This window comes from Lissotriton vulgaris, chromosome 1_1 (assembly GCF_964263255.1).
Source record: "Lissotriton vulgaris chromosome 1_1, aLisVul1.2, whole genome shotgun sequence".
NCBI classification, from domain to species: Eukaryota; Metazoa; Chordata; class Amphibia; order Caudata; family Salamandridae; genus Lissotriton; species Lissotriton vulgaris.
Window position 1 is genome coordinate 1,741,431,329 of NC_141685.1, and position 10,645 is coordinate 1,741,441,973.

Consider the following 10,645-nt stretch of genomic DNA (forward strand, 5'->3'; position numbering starts at 1 on the left):
CGGGAGCCAATGGATGGTGCTCATCTCAGCACGTACGCTCTTCCATCTGGGGATGTTAAATATCAGACGGACAGCCGCATACTGAATGATTTGCAGGCGTTTCACCAAGTAAGCCGGAATACCGCTGAACAAAGCATTCGCGTAATCCAGCCTTGCCAGTATAAGAGCTCGGGCAACCGTCTCCTTAGCCTCCTTAGGGAGCAGAGGAAAAAACTTGCAGAGCATTTTCAGCGTGGCAAAGCAGGTGCCTGTCAGCTTTTTTATATGCTCCTCAAATCTAAGGTCCTCTGCAAACCAGATGCCTAGGTTTTTAGCCGGTCTCCCCATCTCTTTCGGGCTAGGAATGTTAGGGGGCCACAGTGTGTTCTTAAATGAGGGGGGGAAAGAACCACAAAAAAGCACCTCCGATTTGTCCTCGTTGCATTTCAACTGGGCCTGAGTTAACCAGCGAAATACAGAGGACAAACAACGATGTACTGCCGACGGATCCAAATTGTCGTCTGGCCCGGTAAACAGCAGTTGGGTATTATCTGCATACCCTATAATCTTAGCCCCAAACTGTTCCGCTAGATAAACCAGGGGGGTGATGTAAACATTGAACAGTAAGGGACTAAGAGTGGAGCCCTGAGGAACCCCTGTGAGAAGTGGTTTGGGTTCAGAAGCGTGGGGGGGCATCCAGACCTGCTGAGACCTGTTGGACAGGAACGAAGACAGCCAAGCCAGCACCACTCCCCCGATACCAATGGCAGACAGCCTGGCGAGAAGGAGTTCGTAGGGGACGGTATCGAACGCGGCAGAGAGGTCCAATAAAATTAGGACCGCTCTGCCGCCTCCGTCCAAACAGTCCCGGATCGCCTCGGTCATCTCCACCAGCGCTGTCTCAGTGCTATAGGTAGCTCTGAAACCCGATTGGGCAGGATGGAGGGCGTTGGAGGATTCGACAAAGTTCTCCAGTTGTTGAAGAGCCACCTTCTCGCAGATTTTCGTAAGTGCTGGCAGAAGGGATATGGGACGGTAATTCGCAGGAACCGTCGCATCCAGTCCCGGTTTTTTCAAAAGCGGCAGAAGTTTGGCTCGCTTCCACCCTAGAGGCACCTTCCCTGAGGCCAAGGAGAGGTTCACAATCTGTATAATCTCGGAACAGACCAAATCCGCCACCTCTGAAAGCACTCGAGCTGGGCACGGATCGGCGGGAGAACCCGATTTCAGGGATTGCAGGAGAGGCAGGATAGCGCCCTCAGCAACTTGGCCGAAGTTCAGAAGCTGTTGTCCAGAACAAGGACATGGTATGGGACACATGTCGGCCACTACGCAATCGACAGGCATAGCCGCAATAAGGTCCCGCTGGATCCTCGCTATTTTACTAATAAAAAAGGTGGACAAATCCTCGCACCATTGCGCAGAGGATGGAAGAGCAACTGCGTCAGCCACAGGCGCAACAAAGTTCTTGACAATAGCGAAAATCTCTCTGCTATTGTTATCTGCTTTTGCAATACGCCCTGCGTAGTAGTTCCCTTTTGCTCCCTTGATGGCTGCATAATAGCTTTTTTGTGCTAAACGTAGTGCTGCTTTAGCCTCTGAGCTATAGCTACACCTCCATGCTCGTTCTAATTTTTTACAGCCAAGTTTCATCACCCTCAGCTCAGGAGAGAACCAGGGTTGGGAGGGAGAGTGTCGTACCCTAGACACAGTTGTATGTTTGATGGAAGCAGAGGCCGCCTGCCGCACCCACTCATTAAACTCGCAGACCGCCTCGTCCAGAAGCATCGCATGACACAGCAGAAGCCACTATCTAAGATTCCTAGATTAACACTCCGAGTTCTTCAATAAGATAAAACTCAGCAACCTGGGAAAGCCCCGCTTGCTATGTTTTGATTAGTAATAGAACTCTAATGAGCACTGAGAGATGATCACTTCCTAGTGACATCTTTATTGACGTCTTATGTCCAAAAACTTACGTCAAACAAGGCACCTTTCAGGTATAACTATTACCAACGCTGCCTTAAGCAAACGCTGTCTTGCTGATACTGATGCTAGCTGCCTCATAGACATCGCTGCCGTTATCGCTGCTGATGCTATCGCTGCGAACGAGCGAACGATGGTGTGGTGAACACAGGAGCTGAACAGCTGTCCCCCTGCAAGAGCCTAGCAGATGCAAGCTGCCCGCGGACTCTGCCCCTCCTCCTCTTCCTCGACGCGCTGAGAGAGACGCTGTCTTTTCTCCTGCCGAGAAATCCAGCTCCGGCGTTTCCAGCCCACTCTTGCGAGTGACTGGGATATCGAGTCCCTGGAAGGAGATACCAGACCTCCAACATTCTATTCCAGAGGTATGGTGTTGACTAAACCCTTAGAGATAATTCTTGAAGCAAACCTTGGCAAAACCAACTTAACTTAAACTGCTACTTACTTACTCCCCTCCCAAGTATTAGGCTTAGGTCAGGTACACTGGGGTAGGCGTAGTTAGAAGCACCAGTTGAGTACGTTAGTCAAATGTATATATGAATGTATATATGTTTTATTCATTTTAAACCATTGTATGGCTAAGAAACTATATCAATGCTTTTACAGTATTATTTCGCAATACTCATTTTACTGTACGCACTTTTCATAATAACAAGTCTTGCAATTGTGGCAATTCATTTCTCTTGTATGAGAAGAAAGACTGTTCAATAAATAATACCTTTTATTGAAATCTCTATTCTCTACATATTGTGAAAGTAATCTGCACAACAACTGACTGAGTAAAATAACTGTCTATTGTTTCACACGACTCTAGAGATTGACTCTTATTCTAAGGAGCAAAGTTGTCATGTTGCACAGTTGTTGGAAAACTGAATCCCTTCTTGGCTGTGCCAGGGAAGCTGATCACTTCCTATTCAGTCAAGAAAGTTTCCAGTGACCTCTGAGCTAGTTGGTAAAAAAGCTAATTAAGTTTAGCATAGTCAGTAGAGGCCTGGAAGATCCGCACTTCTACGTCGATACTACTGTTTATGTTATTCCAATGCGCAGGGCCTATTGAGAAAATAGGAACTACACTACAAAAGAAAGGTGAAAGCAGTGCAGGAATGGCCGGTTTACAGCAATGTTCATGATGTACAAAGTTTCCTACTTCACTAAGTACTACCGTTGGTTCATTCTGCATTTCTCCCATGTGCCCCATGTGGTAGCCCTGATTACAAGACTCTTGAGAAAAAGGGAACCATTTATGTGGACCAGCGATGCAATGGAAGCATTTGTTAGTCTAAAAAAGGCATTTACTATGGCTCCTGTTCTAAGGCACCCACAAACCAAACTCCCCTTTATGGTCGAAGCAGATTCTTCTGAGGTCACTGTAGGGGCGATACTCTCCCAAAGAGACCAACAAATGGGACAGCTACATTCGGTGGCCTATATGTCCAAAAAAACTGAACGCTGCAGAATTAAACTACAGTATTGTAGAAAAGGAGCTGCTAGTTATAAAAAGGCATTTCAAGAATGGAGACAATACCTATGGGGGGTCACAAAACCAAGTAACAGTATATACAGATCATAGAAACCTCCAATATATGAAAACGGCCAGACAGCTGTCACATCGCCAGATGAAGTGTATGCTTTTTTTGCAGAGTATGATTTCTTCATTACCTTTCGGCCAGGAAGCGAAAACCAAAAGGCAGACACATTGTCCAGACAAGGAACTGATAGCAGTAAAAGGAAGGTACAGAACAATGCTATCATTCCCCCTACAAAAGTATTGTGTGCAGTAACAGCTGAAAACTTCTTGGAAGAAGTAAAAAGATCTTACCCATCAGACACATGGGATCAGCAGGTTGTATTAAATGAGCATTGAAACCTCAAAAAAGGGTTGCCCTTCCATGACAACAAGCTGTACCTTCCTTCAGTCTAAATTCAACGTAAGGCTTTTGAGTGGTGCCATAGTTCTGTCATGGCTGACCATCAGGTTAACAAATGCAGAAAGCGGCTGTGGGGTGGAAAGATGGGGACGGAAAGGTAAGCGTCCTTCAAATCTAGGCAAACCATCCAATTCCCCTCCTGGAGAATATCCCATAATAGCTGGATGCCCTCCATCTTCAAATGGAGGTCTACAACCCAACCACTGAAGTCTCTTAAATGTATCACTAGGCGAGAGCCGCCACCCTTCTTTTCCACCAAGAAAATGCAGCTGAAAACCCCATGTCAATGAGGGGTTGGAACTAAGATGGCACCCTTTTGAAGAAGGGCATAATCTTCAGAGGAAATGCAATCTTGCTCTTGTTGGGGTGAAGACATCACTGGAGGAGGGAAGACCTGCCTGGAGGAACTGTAGAGCTCTATCTTTTAACCCTGAGACATCTCCAAAACCCAAGCTGCATCCTGAGTAATGTCTGCCAAGCGTGTAGGAATGCTTGAATCCTGCCCCCAAAACCACTTCTGAAAACAGAATTAATATCACCTGTGGTACCAGAATCTTGGGAAGCACCCTGAGAACTTCTATAGCATCCTCTCCAGAAACAATTTTTATTGGATTTTCAAGTGGGATAGAAGCTGGGGTTGTGGGGATCTTGGTATCCACCTTGATTGTGCTGGTAATAACATCTCTGTGGGCTTTGCTGGTACCCATGGTCCACTTTGCCAAAAAGCAGTTGGAAGGCCATGCAGGGGGACCTTTGTGCTTTATCTAGATTTCGAAAGGTTGCCACAAACTTGGAATGTTCCTTCAGGAAAGGTTGGCCAAACAGCAAACCATGAGCCACAGGTCTGGTTCCAAAAATGCTAGCTCTGTAAGTTTGAGATTGAGTTGAGTTTTTGTAAAGCGCTTACAAATACCCTGAGGTGTCAGGGTGCTAAGAAATCGTGAAATATAGAAAACACATTTAGGGTTTAGTGAAGAGCCAAGTTTTTAAAAGCATGATTAAAGGAGGCAGATTTTATTTCCAAAGGAAGTCGATTCCAGTTTTGAATCGTACAAACCAAAAAGCTCCTACTTCCCCATGAGGAGAGCTTGTAGGGTGGCACCACCAGGTTCTTGACTGTCTTGGGAGGAATGTACCTTCTAAGTTTTTCTCTTAAGAATGCTGGACCTTTTCCCTGAAGCACTTTATAGGCAATGCAAAGTGCTTTGAAGAGAATCCTTTGATGCACAGGTAGCCAATGAAGCCCCACCAAGGCCTTTGAGGCCAACTGGAACCTCTGGCTTTTCATCAGCAATCTTGCTGCTGTATCTGTCAAATCTGAAGTTTTTTAGACGAGCTTTAGGTAAATTGACTTAAAGTCCATTTTAATAGTCCAACCTGGACATTACAAGGCAAGGAACCACTGTTTTCCTCCAAATTTGGAGGAAGAAACAGTGCAATTTTCCTGATCATATGTTGCACAAAGAAGGGTGTAGAAATTCCCTTATTAACTTGTTCTTTATTTTTAAGTTCTTCGTCTATCAGGATTCCCAAATTTTTCACCTTTTTTGCAGGCACTGGAAGAGAATCCAATTCATCCAGCCACCAGGAAGGCATCTAAAAGGAAGTGTTATTCCCAAATAAGATGACCTCCGTTTTTGCAGAGTTCAACCTAAGGCAATTCACATCCATCCAAGCACCGACCTCTCGCATGAAAATCCTGAACTATTTGTTTGTATCAGGGCCATTTCTGGAAAGCGACCCTTTCTGGAAAGGGAAATGACAATTGGGGTGTTGAGGATCCAGGTTAAAGAAGATTGATCTACCCCTCTCGATGGATATGGCACAGTTAACATTGCCCAATTGACATATTGCCCATTGCGCCCAACCTTTCAACTCATCAGGGTCGATGGACATGGCTGACTCTTTTGCTTGTAAGCCCTGCTGCAGGATCTTTGTTAAGGACCTGGCATATCCTGCAGTTTATCCTGCCAGGAGTGCCTAGCCCTATCAATCCCTTTTTTAAGATCTTTAGAATATTTCTTCAGGTACTTGACGAGAGTAGGATCAACCTCAGGGGTTTCAGAGACCTTTCCCGGAAGATCGGCCTAGAACACTCAGAACTAAGCTAAGCATGCACCTCCTAATCAAAGGCCTGGCAGATTTGGGACTGTACATTATCCGTCACTTCTTGCGGAGGGAGTCAGGCCCTGGATTTTGGGTGGATAATTTCAGAGGGATCAAAACTAGGCAGCTTTAGCTGAGGCATAGCATCAATGTGGAACTCTCTGCGTTTGCGCTTACTGGGGCCAGGCGCATCTTCAGGGTCCGAGCTCTGGTTAGAGGAAGAGCTAGAATCATCATCCTGGAAAGGATTAGGTTTCGGGACATCGTAAGAGGCACTATAGTCATGATCTGCGGCAAGAGAGCTGTCCAGCCTTGCAAAATCAGCAGCATGGGGCCCCTAGAAGTATTCCCACTAGACTTGGAATGCAAAGGAGGGTCCGGCAGACAACCCTGCCCTTCTGCATAACTACAGAGGTGGCGTTTCAGAGATGCAATGGCCCTTACCAGGGCCTTGTTGATGGAAAGCTGCACCCCAACATCGAATGCGTCCACTAGGTCTTGACCGTCTTGCCCCAGGGACCCAGTGAAATCCTGCTAATAATAACCCTCCTCATAATACTCAGTCATAATGAAGGTGTTTGCCCAGCAGAAATACAAATGCCCCAGGAGGGTAAGACCAAATATTTGCAGAGGGAACAATCAAGCCCCAATCAGGAGAAATAAGGGGGAGCAGTAATGTAACCCCAAGGCTTTCAAAGTAAAGTAAGGGATTGAAAATCCAATAATAAGTGGAGGGAGTGCCTGCACCCAATACCCTAGGCAAAGCCTATGCAACTTTATCCAACCCTGTGCATACCATAGGCACCATGACATCCACTGGGAGCAAGTCACGAGGGCCTGGGACAGGGAAGAGGTTATAAGCATCTTCAAGTGTTCAAATGAAGCCTACTAGCACCAGAGGCAATCCAAAATGGCAGCCGTGCATGCGCGGAGCTGCCCAACGTAAAAATAAACAGAGCAACGCGTGTCAGGCAGAAGCGCATCCTTGCTCCTGTCTCTCACTCACCAAATAGGAAGACCTGGGCTGCAAGCGCCCTATTGGGAGGCAGAGTGCTCCCAAAACGAATTGATTGACATGTAAACAATGCGGCCAGACCACGACAATGAACACAGTTAAACAATGCAAAATTCAATACATGTGCAACCCAATACAATCAAACTAGTGATGCAGAATGGCAGAGTAACAAAACCATTACATAAGAATAATAATGAGAAGTGCACTTAACTTGCTGCGAAGCATCAAAGAAGGAGGAAGTTCATATGTTATTGATGGGTTATATACAGCTGGGTTTCTATGGTTAGTCATGTGACAGTATGGACTCATGGGAAATGTAGTATTTTAAAAAGCTTTATTGTGATTGGCAACTATTTTGAAGTAGTAAAAGAACGAGAAGCATAATTTACGCCTCCGGTCCTGACATAGAATGTAATCCACCCTCAAAATTCCATTACCTCCTCGTCCGTCTTCCTCGCCACAGTAATTAACAGTGAGCATTCTGCTCCTACAGAAACTCCAAGTAAAAAGCTACATACTAGTCTCCCTCTCCCTCCAATATGGCCCCCAGTGGCTTCCACCAATTAGATAAAAGGACACAAAAGCCCCAACACAACCTGTTTTTTTGTTTCTGCACTGCTCCGAGTGCTATTCTTGTTCCTGTTTGTCAGGTGAGTTAGGGTCGGCGGTCCTGCTCTAGCTCTTGGCCCCATTCTGAGGTGGGGTACAGTGTAATTTTATTCTGTTTCTTTCCCCCTTGGTTGGCATTTTCTCAGTTATCCCCTGTCATGCTTTAGCTGACTTGTGGGGTCTCTCTCTGGGTTTTGCTGTTTTTCAGGCTCTGCTTCCAGCTAGGCGGACTCAGAGTCTTGCAATGCTGGCTGTTCTGTGTGCCGAGTCCTGCTCTAGCAGACTCGGCGTATTTTATTTGCATTGCTGATGGCGCGCACAGGCCTGCTGGAGCGGCTCAGGCATGTTTATTGTACCGCCCCCCCACCCCCCCTGCGGACTTGTTTTGCAGTTCTTTTTGTAGCCGCGTGTGCTTCATTGGCGTTGTGCGCTTCCGAGTTGCTTTTCACGTTGACCCTCTCGTTCTTTAGGTTTGCAGGTCCTGCGGTCCTGCATTTGAGAGCTCACCTTGCCGGGTTGAGTGGGCATTCGGTTCCTCTTCCTCTCGGCTTCGTGTTTGTGGGCGTGGCTTCCTGCAGGCGTCCCTTACGATCGGCGCCTGCATTCCTGGGCTTCTGCTTGAGGCTGCGTTGTGACGTAATGGGGGGGGGGGTGTGTCTCTCCTGTCCTGGGTCGATTTTTTTTCCGGGGTAGCCTTTTTAAATGCGCCTGCTTGCCATAGTGGTGTTGCTGGTCATTCTGTGTTTGGCAGCTATGGATCCTGATGCTGTTTTGGATTCTGCGTCCATTGACTGTTCTGCTGGGTCTCTGGCCTCGGTACCTTCGCTTGCAGTGCTTCAGCAAATGATTAATACTGCCGTGGCGGCTGCTTTACAGGATAGGGATTCACTTCCTCCTCCGAAACGGGCCAGATGTGATCCGGGTCCTTCCCATGACTCTGAGGGGGAATATGATGTGGACCTGCAGGGTCGTTTTGTCCAGGGGTCTGATCTGAAGGATGTTCTTCAACACATTCGTTCCAACCTCTTGTTTCCTGAGTCCGATATGCCTGTGGAGAACTCTGATTTTTTTGCGCAATATCAGAAGAAGGGACCTGAATCTTTGCCTCTCCACTCGTCAGTTTTGAGGGTGTTGGAGGCAGAGTGGAAAGATGTGGACAAGAGTAATTTTCCCCGTTTTCTGGGTAAACGGTATCCCTTGCAGGACTTTGCAATTAAGTTTCCGGCCTCTGTTAAGGTGAATTCCTTGATGGCGGGCTTGTCATCGCAGGGGGCTATTATTTTTGAGGATGCTTCACCTGCTGATCTTGTGGATAAAAAGGTGGAGGCAGCGGTGAAGCACACTTTTTCCGCAGCTAATTTTTCCATTAGGGCTGCTGCCTATTCCTCATATGCCATCCAGTCGTTGCTTAAAGACTTTCAATCCTTGTCTGAATTGTTAGACCAGAATGAGGACATTTCACCTACTCTCGCTTTGATGGAACAGCAAGTTCGTCTTCTTTCCGATATTTCCTTTAACTCTTTAGGGGCTGCTGCTTCTGCTGCGGGGTCTTCGGTGACTGCTCGCCGCCAGTTGTGGCTCCGTTCCTGGAAGGCTGATTCTATACAGAAGGGCTTGCTCATAAAGATCCCCTTTTCACGGGTGAAATTATTTGGTGCTCCTTTGGAGGACATGGTAAAAAAATCGGCAGAGGAACGGAAACTTCTGGCTCCATAGAGGGCTGGACGGTCCCGCTTTTTTGGGGCTCGCAGGGCTTTTGGTCCGCCTCGTCAAGGGTAGGCTCATCAGTCCTTTCGTGGAAGGGGGCGTGGCCGGGGAGCTCCTTCCTTTGGCAAGTCCCGGTTCTCCGACAAGCCTTCTACATCTTCCACCCCCCCAAATCATGACTGGTTTGCTCCGGGAGTCGGTCCTGTGGGGGGAAGGCTGTCTCATTTTCTGGATGCATGGAGGCATACTGTGTCGGATCAGTGGGTTCTTCAGGTGATGTCGGAAGGTTTTTCCCTTGGATTCGTCCAGACTCCCCCAGATTTTTTTCGGATCACTCCTTGCCCTTGAGACACTCGAAGGAAGTTGGCCCTCTTAGAAGGGGTCTGTTCTCTGGTGGCAAAGGGCGCTGTGATTCCGGTTCCAATGAGACTGAGAGGTATGGGGGTGTACTCGATTTTGTTCCTGGTGGAGAAGCACACCGGGGATCTTAGACCTGTTGTAGATCTAAAATAGTTCAACTGGTTCATTCCTCCTGTGAAGTTCAAGATGGTGTCCTTGCAGGTGATCCTCCCTCTGATCTGTCAAGGGGATTTTTTGGCCTCGATCGACCTACAGGATGCTTATCTGCATGTTCCGGTTCATCCACGGTCTCAGCAGTTTCTCAGATTATGTGTTCTGGGTCAACATTTTCAATTTCAGGTATTGCCCTTCGGTCTGTTCTTCACCACGGGGCTTTACTAAAGTTCTGGCTCCTCTGATGGGTCATTTGCATGGGAGGGGTATTCGAATTTTTCCATACCTGGATGATTTGTTGATTTCTGCTTCTTGTCTTTCTAAGGCTGTGATCCATGTGTGGGAGGTTTGCCAGGTGCTTGAGAGTCACAGATTTCTGGTGAATCAGAAGAAGTCCTGCCTGTCCCCTTCTCAGGATCTGATGTACATTGGGGCTCACTTCAAGACTCTGTTGGGGTTGGTGTTCCTGCCTCCTGCACGAAAATTGAATCTGGTGTCTGCAATTCGGTCCTTGTTGTCAGAACCTTGTCCGCCTGTGAAAATGTGGCTGAGAGGCCAAGGTCTTCTGTCTGCCACCTTGCTGATAGTTCCATTGGCTCGTCTTCACTTGTATCTGGGTTGGTGGTTGGACGACGTTCATCTGTCCCAGGGTCACCCCTTTCTGATTGTTCCTTCTCGGGTGGTCACGACGAATGTCAGCGGTTTGGGTTGGGGGGCCACTCTGGGCGATGCCTCAGTGCAGGGGGTCTGGTCGCATGTTTCTTATGTCCTGTTCGTCGAATTACCGAGAGCTGAAAGCTGTTCA

The 10,645-nt window shown here is 47.5% G+C and overlaps 1 protein-coding gene across 1 annotated transcript; it reads left to right on the forward strand.

Moving 5' to 3' along the window:
- Positions 1-8,373: 8,373 nt before the first annotated feature.
- Positions 8,374-9,336, forward strand: LOC147751135 (lamina-associated polypeptide 2, isoforms alpha/zeta-like). The gene has a single exon (XM_086932955.1). The coding sequence runs from the start codon at positions 8,374-8,376 to the stop codon at positions 9,334-9,336; it is 963 nt and encodes a 320-aa protein (XP_086789081.1).
- The last annotated feature ends 1,309 nt before the right edge of the window (positions 9,337-10,645 follow it).